This window comes from Ammospiza caudacuta, chromosome 16 (assembly GCF_027887145.1).
Source record: "Ammospiza caudacuta isolate bAmmCau1 chromosome 16, bAmmCau1.pri, whole genome shotgun sequence".
NCBI classification, from domain to species: domain Eukaryota; kingdom Metazoa; phylum Chordata; class Aves; order Passeriformes; family Passerellidae; genus Ammospiza; species Ammospiza caudacuta.
This window is the reverse complement of record NC_080608.1, coordinates 17,551,567-17,569,687: the sequence shown is the minus strand read 5'-3', so window position 1 is coordinate 17,569,687 and position 18,121 is coordinate 17,551,567. Positions and strand designations below refer to the sequence as shown.

The following is an 18,121-nucleotide window of genomic DNA, read 5'->3' as shown; positions in this document are numbered from 1 at the left end:
AGGAGATTGTTGGATTTTCTTACAAAAACCCCTGTGGGAGTGTCAGCCCTGTAGCCCGAGCTCAGGGAGATCACAGATTTATGCCTCTGAGCTCTGCATCCAGCCCTCTCCTGCCTCCCTGGAACCAGCCCCTGCTGCTCTGCAGGCCAGCTCAGGCAGCTGAGCCAATGGGAAATCCACCTGGGAAAAAACCCCAAAAGTCAGTTCTCAGCTGGATCGGCTCCCTGAGCCATGGAAATGCCCATTGCCAGGATAAGGGATGGGGCAGGACTGGGCCTGGGCCATGGCAGCAGCAGCAAACATCTCAGGTACTGCTTTACTGAGAGCAGGATCATCTCTCCATAACAATACTGACTATTTCCCAAAAGCATTTCATCTTTTCAGCTGGAAGTAAGAGGCAGGAATGGCTGGGGGGCAGTAAAATTGCAGGAGTCAGTGGGGGAACTGAACAGAGGGGATACTCTTGGAGGGGGAATGTGAGAAGTCAATGCTGGTGTAATTTTAAACTGCTTTTTGAAAGCTCAGCACAGGGACCCTGTATAAAGGGCAAAGCTGGGGCTGTCAGCTGGGCTCAGTGATCCAGGGAGTCTGGTTTCCAGGAGTGTAGGGCCATGAGGCCCTGGGGAAGGGATTCAGAAATCCCTGTGCTGCTCTGGATGTCCCTCTGACAACTCCATTTTACCCTGTCCAAGGGATCTGGCAGGGGTTGGAGGCTTTGTTGACATCTGTAACCCCAGGATGTGGGAGATCATTCCAGAGTCACTTGAGGAGATGGATCATCCCAGCTACAGCAGTTTCCTGCTGAGGAACCAAAGTAAACTGGATCCCTGGCTGAAGTCAGTATCCTGCAGGAGCCCTGAGATGTAACTGCAAACAGATTTATCCTGTCCTGCTCCTAACTGAGATTCCTGTTTTCTCTGGCATGAGAAATGAGCTGCTTTTGTAAAAAGGGAATAACTCTGCCCGCTGCAGTGAACAATTACTTTTGCAGGTGTTGCTGTATAGCTCCTGATGTTCCTGGGAATGCACTCACGCGTTCCAGTGGCTCTGAATTCCCTGACTTCTCTCTCTTTGGCCAGTTTTGCCTTTAAGCACAAATTTGGAATTACAGTATTAAAGATCTGTGCTCTCATATCCAAACCACAAAGCTTTGGTGAGACCAGTTAAATTCAGGCTTTATCCCAGGAACCAGTGCTGGTTAAATGTTGTGAAGCCTCAGATCCCTCTGCTGCTTCCTGAGGGGATGGGCCCCTTTCCCCACCCTGCAGTTTAACTTTGTGCTCCAAACCCAAGTGCCACCCTTGATTTCCTAATTTCCTGGGTTTCCTTGATCATAATTCTCAGATTTGCAGCATCAGTAGCAAAACTGGGGTTTGTTATCAGATGATTTATTCTGTGAGGCCCCATTTTCCCTCTTACTCACTGGATTGATCCCTCCAGTGCTCAGTGAAGACATCTTAGAAATTTACCTCCAAGACCCTGTGACCTGAGGATTAAATTGATATCAATACTTAGTCTTCAGCATCTCTGAGCTGACTTTAATAGACTGATTAGAGTTTGCCCTTTCCTGGCATTGATCAGACACCTTTTTAGACCCCACAACATCAAATCTGTCTCCTGATCTTGCCAAAGCCTTTGGCAGATTTTCCTGAGATTTCAAGATTGTAATTTATCTATGCTGAAATGAACAGCTTGGCTGTTGCTGCTTTTATCAGGTTGTAATTTAGCAGCCAGACTGGGATTTTCATTCTGTTCCAATGTCAGGGTCTGGTAAGGATTTGTGAGGATGAGGATGGGGTCTATAGTAACTATGAAGCACCTGCTCAGTGCTGTCTCTGTGTGAAATACTCCACTCTCAGTGATGTGTAAATGTGGATCTTTGCTGGATGTTTTTTTTCATTTGCTTTGCTCAGAACGAGGATGAAAACAGAGCCAGTGAAAGCAAGAAAACGAAACTGGAAGAAAAAGCTCCCTCAGGACACAAGAGTTCCAGCAGCAGGGAGTGAGTATCTGCTCTTCCTGCTCCGAGGGTCAGGGTGCCTGTGGAGAGAATGGTGCTCATCTTCCCCCCCTTCTCCTCTCTCCCACCCCAAGTTTTCCTCAAATAATTGGTAAAATTTCATTTTTTCTTACCCTTCAAACAAATTTACTTCAGAGCTTCTACAAGCAATTGGTGGAAATTAATTTCCATCCCCAAAAGCATTGGGCAAGGACAATTGTGTGCCTTAACAAAATGAGGTGACCCCTCCTGTGAAGAGAATATTTCCTTCCTGGTTTTCTCTGATACACAGTGGGGCTTGGGTTTGGTCTAGAATCAAAATCTGTGCTTTTAAATTAACCCCATCTGGTAATTCTCTGTTCAGTAAGTTTTAAACTGGGAATAAACTCCTGAGCTGGCTTTCTTTGGGAAGCTGATGGCATTGAGCTTTTGGATCCATGGATTTACCTCCCATCTCCTTGGTTTGTTAGTGCAAGAAAAGTGTGAGTGATACCAAAGCAAGGTAGTACAGAATGAGCAGATCAGTCCCATTATTTAATGTTATTTCTGGATTCCCCATGCTTTTTGCAACACCTGTTATGCCTTTATTTGATTGATTTCTTGGTCAGTATTAATCCACAGGAGAGATTAAGCTTTTTTCCACTGCATTTTGAAACTTCTGTTTCAGTTCAGGCAATGAAAACTGGTATAACTGTGTCACGGAAAATATTCCTGTCCAGTGAGCAATTGCCAAATTACAGAGGTGTGAGAAGCTGCAGCAGTTTGGATGCTACAACTTTTGTTTGCCCCTTCTGAATTAAACAGTGTCTTACTGGTTGTCAGGAAACAGCTGTAGAATGAATGGATAGTTTTGATTTTTACCTGATATTTGATTTTTTTCTGTTGTTTGACTCACTGCCAGTGCAGTTCTCTAAAGGACATTTAATCAAATGAAGTATGATTTTTCCAGAAATAATGTGTAAAAACATTAATGGTGGGAGGGCAGGAATAGCCAGCAGCATTCCTCAGCAGCCAAGTGAGAGTGTCCTGAAAGGCTGTGCTGGGGAAGTTTCCCATTGCCTGGTTCCAGAGCTTTATCTGGAGCATCTTTCCCTGGAGCTGTTGGCTGCCTGGTGTGCACAGACAGCCTGGCGCTGGCACTGGCTCCCACTGCTGAAATTTGGGAGGCTTTGGGATGGTTTTTGGACAGAACTGGTGCAGGGGTGGGGTTTTATGGTTAGAACTTGTCTGGCTTTGCCTGTGCTTTCAGGTCAGAACTAATAAAATGGTGAAAACAAGTTCAATCTGGCTTTGGAGAAACCTACTCACTGAGAGGATTGTTCTGCTTTTCTCCAAAGCTGGGTCTGACAGTAAAAATCTTGGGGGGAAAAAAGGTGTTTGAGATTTAAAAATTAGACTTTTGTGTGTTGTTTTTTTGGGGTTGTTTTTGTTTGTTTTGGTTTTGTTTGTTAAGGAAGAAACCCAAACCCTGAGTGTGTTCCTCTTTTCCAGGTCTTCAAAGCCAAGTGCTGTTAAAGAGAAGGATTTGCTGCCCTCCCCTGCTGCCCCAGCCCTGCAGAAGGATTCCAAGCAGGAACACAGCTCCAGGAAGAGAACAGTCAGTCAGTCCTCATCCCTAAAATCCAGCAGCAACCCAGGCAAGGAGAGCAGCAGTGGCAGCAAGAGCAGCTCCTCCTCCAAGCAGAAGAAGACAGAGGGGAAGGGGTCCAGCAGTGCCAAGGAAGCCAAGGTAAAGGGCTGGTTCTGAGCCTGCCTCCTGGTTTTGTTTAGTTTGATCTAAACAACCATTTCCACTTCAGTTTAAAACATCATTAGTGTGGGATGTGCATTGTTTCCTGTCATAGAGCTCAAGTGCCTTGGAAGGCCATAAATGAGAAGGCACCTTGGAGAGATCATAGAATATGAATGCTTATCCTGCCAGATTCCTGTGTTAGTAGAGGAATCTGGTGCTGCTTGTTCATTGTTTAGGTGGTTAATGAGAACATCCCTAGAAAGCTGGAAATGGAGCTGTGAGGCTGCTCTGGTCTCCTCAGAGCAGACACAGAGCTTGTCCTGGTTTCAGAGGACAGCAGGAGCTCAGCCCATGCTCACTGCTGGGATGGGAAGCTCTGGCTCTCTTTTTATGACATTGTAGAAAGATTATTGCAACTCCAGCTCAGCAATTTACAGAGCTCTCCATGGCTGGAGGGGAGAATACATGGTTATGGAGATGGTGCAGAAAATGGTCTGTAAGAGATTTAGGTTGGGAAGATAGATGTGATGGAATTAAAAATATAAATGTCCCCCAGCCAGCTGTTAATTTGTGATATGTTTGCTGTTTTATACTCAGGTGTGCTTACTCATGTCTTCCTCAAAGGAGTAACTACTCCTGTGTGAGTTTTTCAAGGCAAAGGCATTCAGAGAGAGTATTGTTGATAGAAATCCTCCAAATCCTCCTCATCTCTCTTAGAGTAGGAAAGCAGGATTTAGAAACAGTGACAGGTGAGATGGAGGGAGGGATTTCCTGCCCCTGGTGTGTGTGGAAAGCCTTGGCTGAGTTATGGGAGCTGAGTTATTCCCAGAGCTCCTGCAGCCTGTCTGCCTGGAGGGAATGGGGAAGCCATGGGGAATTTATACAGCAAATGCTCTTCTTGTAATCATGGCATGGATTTCCCTTCCAGGAAAAGATCCTGAACAATTCCTCCAGCTGCCCTCCTGCCTCTGCTCAGGCCACGGAAAGTGTGAAGTCGAGGAGAGCAAAGCTTGTTTTTGATGATAGGTAAGGACAGAAAATTCCCTTTCCCTCTGGGGGGCTCTGGATCTCGAGCACAGGCAGCTCCCATGGAGCAGAGCTGGCATTTTGCTCCACAGAAGATGTTACACACAAGCTCTTTGTCAAAAACATACCTTGAAAAGAAACTAAAACAAGTATTTCACCATCTTGTGCAGATTTGAGGTTTCAGTTGGGCCAATTCAGGTGTCAGCTTGCTCTGAAAGCACTTATTTAAATTCACTTTACAGATGAAATTATGTTTGCACCAAATGAAAAATAACTTTCTGCTTAAGAACTTGCTTGAAATACTGTTGGAATTACCTGAAACCACAGAATTAACTTGAAACTACTTTTAACAATTTTTAGTTAAGTAAATTAACAGATTCCTTTAAACAGTTTTATCACAGTGTAGCTTGAGATAGAGCAGAAAAAGCCCTGAAATGTGGCAGCATTAAGGAGCTGTGCTACAAAAGGCAGTGCCAATGGGTGGCTCCAGTGCCTCAGTCCGTGCCCTCTCTTGCAGGACGTACTCAGCTGATCACTATTTGCAGGAAGCAAAGAAGCTGAAACACAATGCAGATGCTTTGGTGAGTGGATGTGCAGTGCCCCCCCGGTGTGTGCCCCGGTCCTGGGGCTGGTTTGCAGCCTGTGCCACGCTCCTGCCCCCTGGGCTGGCACTCCTGGCCCTGGCTGCTCTGTTCTGAGTGTTCTCCCTCCCTTGCAGTCGGACAGGTTCGAGAAGGCCGTGTACTACCTGGATGCTGTCGTGTCCTTCATTGAGTGTGGGAATGCATTGGAGAAAAATGCTCAGGAATCCAAGTCCCCGTTCCCTATGTATTCAGAAACTGTGGAATTAATCAAGTAAGCTTTGCAGAGCTCCTGCAGGGGCAGCTGGGTGGGGAAGCTCTGAGGTCTGCAGAGGTTTTGCCCCCAGTTTTTGAGATCTCTTGTCATTCCCAGTAACACTGGAGCAGTGACCAGTTCCTTCCAGTTGCTGGGGTTGAAAGCATTTCCAGGAAAGGGGAGGTGATTTCTGCTGACGCTTCAAGTCCCTCTACAATGAGTGACCCATAAGGAGCAGAATTATTCTGGTTACTGCTGAGTCAGTGCTTTATTCAGGGCTGAGAGATGTTCCTAAAACAGTGGGGACAGCTGAAACTGGAAATTCATGAGAACATGAGTGCTTTGTGAATGATAACTGAAGGTGGGTTTTGTTCTGGGGCTGATTTGCTGCCTTTCTCTGCAGGTACACTATGAAACTGAAGAATTACTTGGCCCCGGATGCCACGGCTGCAGACAAAAGGCTGGCAGTGCTTTGGTGAGTGTGCTGGGACTTCCTGCAGTGCCCTCCTGCATTTCACATCTGTAACCTGCACAAAATGCTGCTTTGCACTGAGCTCTTGGGTGTTCTTGAGCCAACACAGGAGATTTCCACTTGGCTGTGCACAAATATTCATCTGGGTCTGATGGCTGTAAATGGGGGTGCTGCCAGCAAGGGCCAGCAGCATGGAAGGCTGAGAGCAGGAGGTGCCTCCTGAGCTCTGAGGCAGGGGTAAATCACACCTGGGCTGGCTCTGGGGGCTGGCAGGAGCCCTGAGGCTGCAGAAGGTGTGGAGCAGGGGGCAGGCCCTGGCAGGGCTCAGGGTGTCCTGGCACAGGGAGCAGTAAATGCACCCCTTGCCTGCACTGGGTGGAGTCTCCAAGCCCAGCAGCAGCACTGAGAGTTCAGTTCCAGCTCGAGGCACACTGAGCTGTTCCAGTTCTGGATTCCCTTCAGGATTTCAAGGTGGTTGTGGATTTTCTGGTTGAGTTACAACTTGAGGGCTGAGTTGGCAGAGAGAACATCATGACCACAGCTATTAGATTTTTGAAATTCACTGAGTTGAGATAAACCTGACTTTAATTGTGACTGATTTGTCCTGTCTTTGGGCAGCCTTCGGTGCCAAGCTCTGCTGTACCTGAGGCTTTTCAAACTGAAAAAGGAAAGTGCATTGAAATACTCCAAAACTCTGACTGAACATCTGAAGGTAATTGCATCTGTATTTTCTGAACATTAAAACCTAATGGTGTGGAAGCACTACATCACTTCAAATTCCCAAATCCAATTTCAGACTGCTGCATGTGAGCACCTGTTTAGAACTGGACTTGAAGGTTTATTAAAGCTGGGCAGAGCTTTAATAACCATGACCCTGCTGGTCCTGGCATGACAGCTCTGTTAATTTGATCTTCTTTAATACATGTAGGAGGCTTCAAGGAGAAGGTTGGTTTCCCTGAGTTTAGAGAAATTACCCATGAATTTATCGAATTTCTGTGCAGCTGATTCTGAAGCTTCCAGCTCTCAGTGCTGAGGGGAAACAGGCTCATCACATACCCAATCTCTCAGATTTGGGCTATCTTTAATTGTTCACTGCCAGTGATAACAGATTCTTTCTGTTAAAGGGCTGAAAAAATCTCAAATGTTCCCAGAAGGGGCAGTGGACTAATGCTTGTTTGTTTTGCTAAAATAACTCCTTAATTTGTGTCTTGGCTATCAATAAAGAAGGATATTTCCCTAAATTACACTTTACTGTGATATTATTGAGAACATTACTTCAAAGTACAACTATGAAAAAAAACGTGGTTAAAAAAACCCAAGTAAACAAGCAGATTAAATGTAACTAGTGAAAGTATAATTATAAATCAAGTTAAATGTGTATTTTTCCCCCACACAGAATTGCTACAATAATTCTCAAGCACCATCACCTGGTATGGGAAGGTGAGTGGCAAAAGCTGCTACTTCAATTTCTCAACTTAAAGGATGTTTTCCATTTCCTGTGTGCCAGGGGCCTCAGGGAGCAGCTTTTGGGGTGGTTATTTGAAGGGTGTGGACTTTGATCCATTTTTTGTGTAATTGTCAAAATTACACAAGGGAGGGAGGTGCTGCAGCTCTGCAGGGTTTGTCAGGGAGTTTTGGTGTTTAATTTAATGCTTCTCCCCCCAAACAAGAGCTTTGTTAGTGCTGCAAGGACAGAGGTTACCAGCACTTGCAGGATTCTCTGTTCCATAGTTTAGCAATTACTTCTGCTCTTTTAAACCCAATAATGAACCTTTGATAAATTATTCCATGAATTTAAGGGTGGGGCCACTTCAGATTTCCATTGTGTTATCTGCAATAATGTTATACAATGCAATATTCTGGCAGTGGAGTTACCAGGCAGCTGTAAATTTTTTTTAAGGTTCATTTAAGCAGTGAATTGAAGATTTTATTGAATTCTGAGATGCTGATATTTGGTAATTAGGTTTTGTAAGCTATAAATAATTATTGGAGGATCCTCAGCAGTTCCCAGCTTGAGATTTCCATTTGTTGAAGGGCAAATCCTGATTTTTGGTGTAAAGTGGGAGTGTTTTCCCATCTTACACCTTGAGTGTGGGCAGAGGGATCTTAGGGGAAATCTCAGAGCATGGTGTGTCTAAAGCTGGTGCATTTCTGCCTTTCCATCTTGCCCTCTGGGTGAGCAGCAAACCTGTTGGGATGCCATCTCCAGTGTCTCCAAAGCTGTCTCCAGGGAATTCAGGAAATTACTCTTCCGGGGCAGCCAACCCTTCAGGGAGCGGGTCCTCGGTGACGATCCCGCAGCGCATCCACCAGATGGCTGCCAGCTACGTCCAGGTCACCTCCAACTTCCTCTATGCCACTGAAATCTGGGAACAAGCAGAACAGCTCTCGAGAGAACAGAAAGGTAAGGGGTCAAGAACACTCCCAGGCTTTGATTCTGTTGATGGTGCCCTGGGTGCTGAACCTCTGCAAAATCAGGGGGAAAGTGACACCTTGGGGTGCAGGGATACCCCAGGCTGGGTGTTGTGGTTGTCAAGATGGTGTTGGGAGTTGTGACATAAAAATCTTTGTTGTGTTTCCTGTGAAATGTTCAGTGTAGGAAGAGGAACTTGATGCATTTCCTTTTCTGAAATTCTTTAGTAAAGGAAGTTTGGCAGTAATTTAATTTTTTTCAACTAGAGAATATAAGTTTTAGGGGAAAACCAAGAAGTTTGGAAATGGTTTAGTTGTTTCCAAGCAGTCTTGGGCAGAAGAGCAAAGACATGGATTAGGAGTGACCTTTCTCCTTGACTCCCACTCCCCCACCTCTCCTCATTGCCTTTCTCTCCGCCCCAGCGATGGCTGCTGGGACCTGGGGTTGGGTGTGGTTGCCCAGTGTGCTCCTTTAACGTGTGTTTGTGCTGTTGCAGAGTTCTTTGCAGAACTGGACAAGGTGATGGGGCCCCTGGTGTTTAACACGAGCATCATGACGGAGCTGGTGCGTTACACGCGGCAGGGCCTGCACTGGCTGCGCCTGGACGCCAAGTGAGGAGCCCAGCCCGGCCCAGCCCCTCTTCAGCTGCCTCTGATTCCTCTCCACAACACTGTGTCATGTCAATAAGGAAGACTGCCATAACACATTGCTTAGTTGACACTAAGAGCAAGGAATGCTTTCCCATGTCTCCCATCCTCATTTGTGTTTTGTGTTTTATCCCAAATCAGCTGGTTCATGGACTTCTCCAGTATTCCCGGTTTAAGTTATTTAAATATTTGAAAATTTGCTACGTAAAAATTGTAGTTTCGCTGATCTGTCGTGGATAGATCATTGGGATTCCGGTCACAATACATGAATAGTCAGTTTAAATCCTATTTATTTTAATTTTTTTAATTTTAATTTTGAAAAGCCCCCTTTGGGGCTGGTTTTAGCTATTTCTTCTTCCCTAAATTTCCCCTTTTGAGTACTTAGAAATTAAACCTAGACACTTTATTTAAGTACTTTGTGAGCTTTGTTACTCTGTAATGTCTTGTGGTGGTAGAGCCTGTAAAAGGAACTAGGGTTGATAGGTTCTAATGAGTAGGGACACCATACTTCTCATGCCTAATGCCTATGAGTCAACTAATAAATGACAACTACAGATTTATTATTGCAGAATTTGTACTAAATAGAAAAGTTCCAGATATTCTTCTACGTATTGAGATACTTCATTTAAATGAATTATAAAGAAATTTATATGGAAAAATATTTAGCTGGATCTGCCTTGGATTGTTTCCAAGGCAGCTTCAAGCCATCGATTAACACTATAACAATCACAAAACATTACAGTAATTTGCATTTAATGTAACGTCCAGGCAATGGTGTAGGAATGACCTTCAGTTTGATGGGTGCGATGCAAACAGGAAAGGCTTTGGAAAAGGACAATCTCGTGCTTTTTTGCATCTCTTCATTTCAAATACCTTTTGTTTCCGTGCTTGTCACTTTTTGACAGTTACGAAATTGGGGAGCTTTGTGGTTCCAAACCCAAGAGTAGCTCAGTTCCTACCAGAACGGTCATTTGCATCTTTTCCATTGACTGAGAAACCAGGAATCTTTAGTAGAACTCTAGGTCCATTTTGTCCTCTTAGGGTCTGCTGGGTGATGGACACTACAGGCTGGCAGTGCAGCAGCCGCCGTGGGGTGGGAGCAGAGCTGCTCCTGCAGGAAGCACTGTTCTGTGCAGGGTGGATGGCAAACTTGGCTTTACCCCGTGCTGATGAAGGTCCCGTTCATGTCACATAATGTCCACTCCCGAGGGGGCTGCTGGGTGCCACAGAGGGGTGGTGGAGCTGCAGGTGGCCCCTCTCCAAGTGCAAACCAAAGTACCTTTCCATGTGAGGTGCTTGTCTGAGTTAAAGGTTTCAAATGCTACTGCTTTCAGTATTGCTTAGTGCCCCCAACATGTCTGGTGTGCCTTATGCCTTACTTTTAGATGAAGATTTTATGAACTGTTTACAAGATGTTTTACAGCAGGACCAGGTGTACTGTATGCAGTGGTCTTCTGCAGTACTTGGGTAAAATTCCATTTCCTTTTTCAAAGTCCCGGTGTCTGTCACACAAACTGACTCATTGTGGTGGTCTCCTTCCCCAGAGTCCAACTCTGAATCCTTTGGAGTGAGATTGTGGAATGCTGCTTTGTTTTCTCTCCCATTGAACCCTTTATTCTGTACCAGATATGAACGTGCATGTTCAGGAAAATTATTGCACTAAATTTTTTGTGTAGGTGTAGTTAAGTGCCAAAATCACGGCAACCTCGAGAGAAGGAATAGAATTCTACGCTCCTTAGTACTGCAGTATGTCCTATGGGCTTTAAGAGTTTAGAAGTTTTGCAATTAGTAACCTACTACAAGGTAGCTGCATCTTCGTAGAGCTTCCTTTGCGTCCCAGCGTGTTTTGTACTTCCAGAAAAGCTTTGCTACGTCCGGATTGACAAACGGGGAACAGACCTGGGGCTCTCCCTGACTCGACTCTTCAGGTCTGTCGGAGCATCCTTTTTATGGAATCACTGTGCAAGGTCACCTTTCTGTTAGTCTTTGCTGTTGGAGACAGAACTCTGTACCCTCAAACTCCCCGCCGTGGGCATGGGACACTGTCAGCTGTGTTTCCTTTCCTCCTCTGAAGTGCCTCGCACACCTCTGACGCTGAGAAATCCCTTGGTAGAAGTTGCATTCGTGAGTGGGTTTGTGTGTAGTGCTGCACTAGCCAGCGTGGCTGTTCTTGGCTTGCTCCTTTGTGCACAGTCACCATTACTGTCAGCAGGAATGGTGGCATCTCGGGGAATTTTTTTTCCTTAACTAGAGTCCCACAAATACCTTTTGGTGTCACGCGAAATCGGCCCCTTGAAAACGCATCGCTTATCCCTAGAGCAGTGGATCTTAGAAATTGGCTTCAAACAACCAGAAGGCTTTTTTAGCATCATGTCAAAGTGTGGACCTGAGCTGGTTGGAAGTGTCCCAGCTGGAGGGTGGGCTCCATGGTGGCCTGTCCTCTGCAGTGCTGTCCCAGGCGTTGTGTCCGTGCGGGGCATCCGCAGGGCCTTGGGGATGGATAGGAAATGCCTTGTGCAGCTGGGGCTGGTGCAAACAGATCAGTTCAAAGCTTGCAATTCCAAAAGCATATCTTAATTTGGGATTGACCCTTGTTTCCAAGAGGGAAGTTCTGCGCTTGATCAGATTTTATAGCCAAAAAAAAAAAAAGCAATTAAGTCCTAGGCTTCCATCCCTCTGCCAAAGCAGGAGGGCTCTGTCCCTGTCCTGGGCAGCTCCCAGCACCACAGGGGGAGTGCAGGTCACAGGAGTGACTAAGGAGGGACTCCCCAATTCTGGCTTCCCAAATGATTCCCTGGACAGGGAATATGGATCAATACATATCAATGCTGTAATTTTAATTCCCTTGCTGATCATGGCCCCAGTTGGTGAATCTTAAAAATGGCTCAATCAGACTAGGCTTGCTCAGCTATCTGTGCTGTTTGACTTTGCTCTCAGACTTGCAGGTTCCAGGCGATAAAGGTGCAAACCATTTATAATTCCAAACAAATCTTCAGGACCCCAGAGTAAACCAGCCCAAGAGTTTTGTTTTGATTTGAATCTCAGCCATAAAGCAGAGCAGACGGATGGCTCTCCTTGGCTTCGATGGCAGTATGCAATTTGTATTGTATGTGTCTTTTAATATATATGTATATATATATGACTCAGTCTGTCCAAAGTTATATGTTATACTTGTTTTTAGATTATGGTGCAACTGACTATATTGATATATTATTTATTGAGTGCTGAGTCACCATCTTATTGGTGATAAATATTGCATATTATCCAGGAGTGCAATGTATATTCCTTTAGATTGCTGAGGCTTGATTGCTGTGGTAACAAAAAATGCCCTGAAATGTATTTATGAATGGCCCCAACACACAGAGAGTCAGAATTTATGGGAATGATGTAGCACTTGCCTGGGGCAAGTAAAATAAAGCCGTAGGCAGAGAATTATGGAGTTTGCCCAAAAGGCAAACTGCTGGAGAGAGAGAGAAACTACCTTTGCTGTATTTAATGTCATTTTCTGAACAGATCTTTGCCGTCACTGCAGTGTTTCCATTGAGGCAGATCCACAAGGGCCTGAGCAAGTCAAGTTTGAATTACCCATTGGGGAGTAAACAACTTCCAAATTCTTACCTTCGCAACAAATCCTTGGGTCGGGGTTGAAACTTCTCCCTGTGCTGTGTCAGTGTTCTGGAAAACCCCAGTTCCGAGCAGTGAGGTCAGTGCTGGGCATCCTGAGGGACAGAGAGGAGCCAGAGCTTTGCTCACCAACTCACCCAGGTCCAGAGCTGTTCCAGGAGGGGCAGGAAGGGGCACTGGGGTCCTGCTGTGGTGCCCCTGGGGAGGGAAGGGCTCCCGGGCTGGGCTCCCCCAGGCAGCTCAGGCTCAGCCCTGGCTGCTCTGGAGCAGCTCCAGCTACCGTGGCAGGGAGCTGGGTTTGCTGTGGCTGTGCCTCCCCTCTTCCATTCCACCTGGGAGCTGAATCCCCCATGGGTGGCTGTGTGAGCCGGGCTTGGTGTGGCCATGGTTCCATTCCACCTGGGAGCTGAATCCCCCATGGGTGGCTGTGTGAGCTGGGCTTGGTGTGGCCATGGTTCCATTCCACCTGGGAGCTGAATTCCCATGGCTGTGTGAGCTGGGCTTGGTGTGGCCATGGTTCCATTCCACCTGGGAGCTCAGGTCCCGTGGCTGTGTGAGCTGGGCTTGCTGTGGCTGTGCCTCCCCTGGTTTCCCTCCCTCTGGGAGCTGAATTCCCATGGCTGTGCCCCTTCTGGGGCAGCCTGCCCCGGTCCCAGCCCTGTCCCAGCACCGGCTCCTGGCGCTGCCTTGGCATTCCACATCCCAAACTCTACTCCAAGGACCAGGCATGACTTTCCAAGCACAGTTCCTGACATTTGTATCTGGTCCCCCTTTTAAATTGTTTTAAAAAAATTTTGTATATGGAGGATAAAGTGCTTATATATTTATTAAAAATCCTTTATCTTATTTGAAATTATTATTTGGTGAAGAAGGGGTTTTTCTTTTGGGGGAGGGCTGGGGAGGGGAGGTAACTTTTAACCTGTCACTTATAAATGAAGCCCTGATTAATCCTACAGAAAGGTACTATTAGTAACTAATGGGATGTCTCTGTTTTATGCTTTGTACATGACAAGTCCATGTGTTACATTTTGTTTTCTGTCAAAAGATTTGGGCATCTGTCTTCAACCAAAACCAGAAAAAATAGAAACAAACTGTGATTTTATTTGTTGCAATACATTTGAAATTTCAAAGGGTACTTTGGGGCTCAAAATTAGGATTTCTAAGTCAGTATGTGCATTTCACGTAATAAAGCTGTTAATGGTGAGCAAAGTATTATATACTAACTAGATTTTTTCCACATCTGTATAGTATATTCTATGTATTTTGTGGTATTGAGATTATAGAAAGTTTAGTGTCTGAAACATGCGTTTAATGTGTATTTTTAAACAAATTTATGGCAATTAAAATATTTGGAGAAAAGGGTATCACATTTCAATTTGTAAAGATCTTTTTAACTACTGTGTCATTAAAATGCTTTGTACAATGCAAAACTGTAACTGGAGAAACTAAGTTTAATAAATATCAAATAGATTTTCTGTATTAAACTTCCAACCCCCTGTGCTTGTATCTGTTTTGTGGGGCCTTCTCCCTGGAAGTGCATTTTTAAGCAGTATTTTCTTTCATTAATCCTACTGCTCTGTGAAACAACAGAAAAGTAGCATCCAATGTGTGTGTCCAGACTTGCTGATATTGTTTTTTGTCTTTCAGCCTCCAAGTCGACATCCAACACATCAAAACAGCATTTTAATCAATTCATTTTAAGACAGGAGAGAAGGTCAGTGGCAAAAGTCAGTCTAGGACATGTATTTAAGTAAATTTGATTAGAAGTAATTAAAAGTAAATAGTTCTCATTCCACCTATTGCTGGATATATTTAGGATATTGGAATTGCTATCAGTATTATCAGTTTGGCTCCCTCTTTCCAACAGAGCTTTATCAGAGGGCTGATAAGAGCCAGATTGGGAGGGGATGGGGTCTGATCTACTTTAGCTCTTGCCAGGGGGAAGGATAAATATCCAAAGTCTGACTGGAGCTGAGCCCCAGCTCTGTGCTCACCATTCACTTTGCTCAAGATACAAGGAAAACCAAACTGCTTTGCTGAATATATATTTTAATTCACACCTTCAAATAAATAATAGGAAGCATTACAAAAAAACCAAACGAGCAGGAGATGCAGAGTCCTTTTATTGAGCTTGGCCAGAGGCCTCCAGAGGCGTGGCTGGGGCGGAGATGCTCTCAAGCTTCTTAAAGTCCTTTCATCGGCACATGTGACAGAAATATCAAATACTCTGCTTGCTTGAGGCTCTTGCAGCTCCTGAGCAGTCAATAAATACATCCCAAGTGCATGGAGCATGGTCAGCAGTAACAGTGCAGGCTGTGCTTGGTGCCAGCTCACGCTGAGGCCGTGGAGAGGAGGCAGCGGTTTTTCCTGGGGAAAAAAAACATCATGAGGCACTGAGGGCTGGGGCTGCCCTGCCAGGGGTCCCAGGTACATCTGTGTGCCCCTGTGCCAGCAGTGCTGGGTTCAGGCACTCTGTGTTCCCCTCAATTATTCAGTCTTAATTAATTTTTTGGTCTTAGCTTTCCATCAGAATTCCAAGCATAGCATAGCAGCCCACCCACCCTGTCCTATTTACTTACTTATCATGATAATTTATAATATAAAGTAAGCTTATTTATAATAATATTCATTAATAATATGATATACAAATAGTATATTATCTTTATATTATTATATACTATGTTATATATACTATACTATATATAGTATATAATCATTAATAATAGGACTGTTACTGTTACTGCTGTTTACATATAGTAGAAAATTATTTGTGCAACAGGTGCCATAGAAAATCACCTTTCAGTAAGTAATTAATTAATAATTTTAACTAATCAATTTATATGTAGTTGGAGAATTTGCTTATGCCTAATGAGAACTAAATAGCTTTTGATATTGTAGTTGCTTTTTAAACTATGAGCTTAAATATAATCACCTTAAAGTGATTAATTTAGGGTAAGATATCAATACAAGCTTTTCACTTTTCGTTAGTACGTGCTTTAGAAGGATTAATGGGAATGTCTATAAATTGCCCAAAAGCTGTCTGGAGCCATTTGTTCTCTGTGCCCAGCCGGGTTATTTGGGGTTGCAGTGAAAGGACTGGGGCTGGCACTCGGGAGACCTGGACTCTGCTCTGTTTGTTCTGCTTACTAAAGAGTCTGAGGCTGTTACCCCATCCCTATTCCTGGTGTCTTTTTTTATGCACAGGGCGACCTCTGGATCGCGTTTGGAGGAGCCCAGGTGGGAGCTGCTGCCCACAGCAGAGCTTACCTGCAGAGCATGGTGAGGCACTCGCTGTTGTCCCTGCACGAGGCCCCGATGGGTCTCAGGGACACTCCTCTCCAGAAGGGCGTCATCCGCCGCTGCCGGGCGCTGCGGGGCTGCGGCTGGGGCTGCCTCGGGGACAGGGACGCGCCGTGGCTCTGAAACACAGCGGGGTGACCGTCAGCACACGTGGCAGCTGCAGCGCTCCCTGTTCTGCTGCTGAGCTCAGCAGTCTTCATTCTAAGTGAGGCTTAACTTGGAATCGTTCTGGTTTGCAGATTGCAGCACCCTCTGGGTGAAGAAGGGCTTGCAACCCGACCCCAAAGAAATATCTACCCAAATTAGTGATGGGTTTCATCTTCTTGGGAGTGAAGGCAGAATCACTGGCTGAGCTATGGCTCAGAGTAGCCCAGTATTCACTAGGCAGTAGCTACATTTTTATGATGCTGAATCCTGTAAAAAGCCCTGCTGCCGCATCTTTAGTCCTGCCAGTTGTCCATCCAAATCATAACAGCTTTTATGGACTGCCTGTCCTTTGAATTAGCCCTTTAAATAGTTTATTTCAGTATGGTCTCAGTTTACCTGGCTGAGCAGCAGCGAGCAGAGCAGAAGGGCTGCCATCACTTTCCACCAGTGCATCTTCCCAGCAGGAGCTGTCACTTGGAGCAGCCGTGGGCAGAGCAGGCACAAAGAGCTCCAGTCAGGACTTCCCAGACTGTCAGCTACATTTTTATAGACTTCATTCTCTTATCGTTGCATCAGCTGCCAGATATTACAGGAGCAAAGTTCGCTTTGGAGCAAGAGGGAATTGCTAAGTCTACATCTGCTGCAGTGATCTGGTTCAAGGCCTGTCTCGAGCTAATGATTTACTCCCCTCCCACTTGTACTTTGTCTGGTCAGTTGTGCTGACCCCTTGTGCCAGCTGTTCCTTTTTTTAAAGCCCTCCTAAGATGTTACCAGAACTCCATGGTCTATTTGTAAGCAAAGGGGGGCTGGCCCAAATTATTGTGGTCAAGATCAAAAGCCTAATTTAACTTCTGTAGCTCTGAGTTAGCCAACCAGGGGAAAGGGTTGTATTACCAAGCTGATTTGGAGCAGAGAATTGTGCTTTTGATTTGTTTCTCGCTCTTGGTACATGAAAGAACCATAAGGAAGTTGCTTAACCTTTATTTCCAGGCACACAGTGCTCAAAAAGCAGGTGTAACACTTTCCAGCTGGGTTTGGGAAAATGTGTGATAACTCACAGAGCTCTTCCCCCAGGAATCCCAAGGTGTCAAAGATAATCATCTCTAGGTAAACAATGCAAGAGGCTGCTCAGGGCTGGTCTGGAGCTGAGGAGCTCAGTGTGCAGCCTGTGGTTTCATGGATGAACCATCTCTGCCCCAGCTGTGTCACTCACCATCAGGCTTCCAGAAGTGCCAGCAGCTCCCATGGGGGTGGAGGACTCATTGAGAGGAAAATTCAGTTTTTCCATTGTGGGGTGAGATTGCAGCAGCAGAGAGAGAGGTGTGAGCACAGATAGTGCCTCTCATCTCCTCTCCCCTCTGCCTACACACTTGTGCCTGTCCCAGTGTCTCGTGGCTCCTCACCTGTGGGATCTTGTGGATCTTGTTGGATGGGGCTTGGAGCAACCTGGACTAGTGAAGGTGGGGCGACTGCAAGAGCTTTAAGGGCCTTTCCAACCCAAACCATGCTGTGGTTCTGCTGGCACCCACCTCTGTCAGGTCAAGACATCTGAGATTGCAGAGTGATATAGAGATTTCCAACCTCTGTCACTGTGTGCAGGTTTTGGAACACGCTGTTTGAATTCAAGTAAATACAAAGTAATAAGTGTATAATGAACTGTTTTAGCTAAATTGCAAACATAGATCTGGATGTCACAGGCTCTATTTCTCTGATTGCTTAATATGAAGGCACAAGTGCCAGCGTGGAGAGCAAGTGACTTGGATTAAGATAATGCTGCGATGTCAGATGATTACCCCTTAGCCCAAATTTCCCTGGGATGAAAAGAAAAACCTTCCCAGCACAGTGTACAACACGATTCAATCATTCCCATCATAGGATGGTTCTTACACACTTTCCTCTGCCCTACTTGTTGTGCTTTTCTGGG

The 18,121-nt window shown here is 45.4% G+C and overlaps 2 protein-coding genes across 2 annotated transcripts in view; one reads left to right on the top strand and one right to left on the bottom strand.

The window, feature by feature from the left end:
* AFF4 (ALF transcription elongation factor 4) overlaps positions 1-9,686 on the top strand; it is a 42,032-nt gene extending 32,346 nt beyond the window's left edge. Inside the window, exons 13-22 of the mRNA XM_058815113.1 lie at positions 1,914-2,002; positions 3,491-3,728; positions 4,660-4,757; positions 5,275-5,338; positions 5,476-5,612; positions 5,998-6,069; positions 6,685-6,778; positions 7,463-7,506; positions 8,250-8,470; positions 8,976-9,686. Coding sequence (XP_058671096.1) covers positions 1,914-2,002; positions 3,491-3,728; positions 4,660-4,757; positions 5,275-5,338; positions 5,476-5,612; positions 5,998-6,069; positions 6,685-6,778; positions 7,463-7,506; positions 8,250-8,470; positions 8,976-9,094 — 1,176 coding nt within the window. The 3' untranslated portion in view covers positions 9,095-9,686. The remainder of the gene's footprint in view (positions 1-1,913; positions 2,003-3,490; positions 3,729-4,659; positions 4,758-5,274; positions 5,339-5,475; positions 5,613-5,997; positions 6,070-6,684; positions 6,779-7,462; positions 7,507-8,249; positions 8,471-8,975) is intronic.
* A 5,195-nt stretch (positions 9,687-14,881) lies between these two features.
* On the bottom strand, positions 14,882-16,774 carry LEAP2 (liver enriched antimicrobial peptide 2). The gene is made up of 3 exons (XM_058815400.1): positions 16,594-16,774; positions 16,018-16,169; positions 14,882-15,117 (listed from the first exon to the last, which is right to left on the bottom strand). The coding sequence occupies exons 1-3, from the start codon at positions 16,648-16,650 to the stop codon at positions 15,081-15,083; spliced, it is 246 nt and encodes an 81-aa protein (XP_058671383.1). The 5' UTR covers positions 16,651-16,774; the 3' UTR covers positions 14,882-15,080.
* Positions 16,775-18,121: the final 1,347 nt, after the last annotated feature.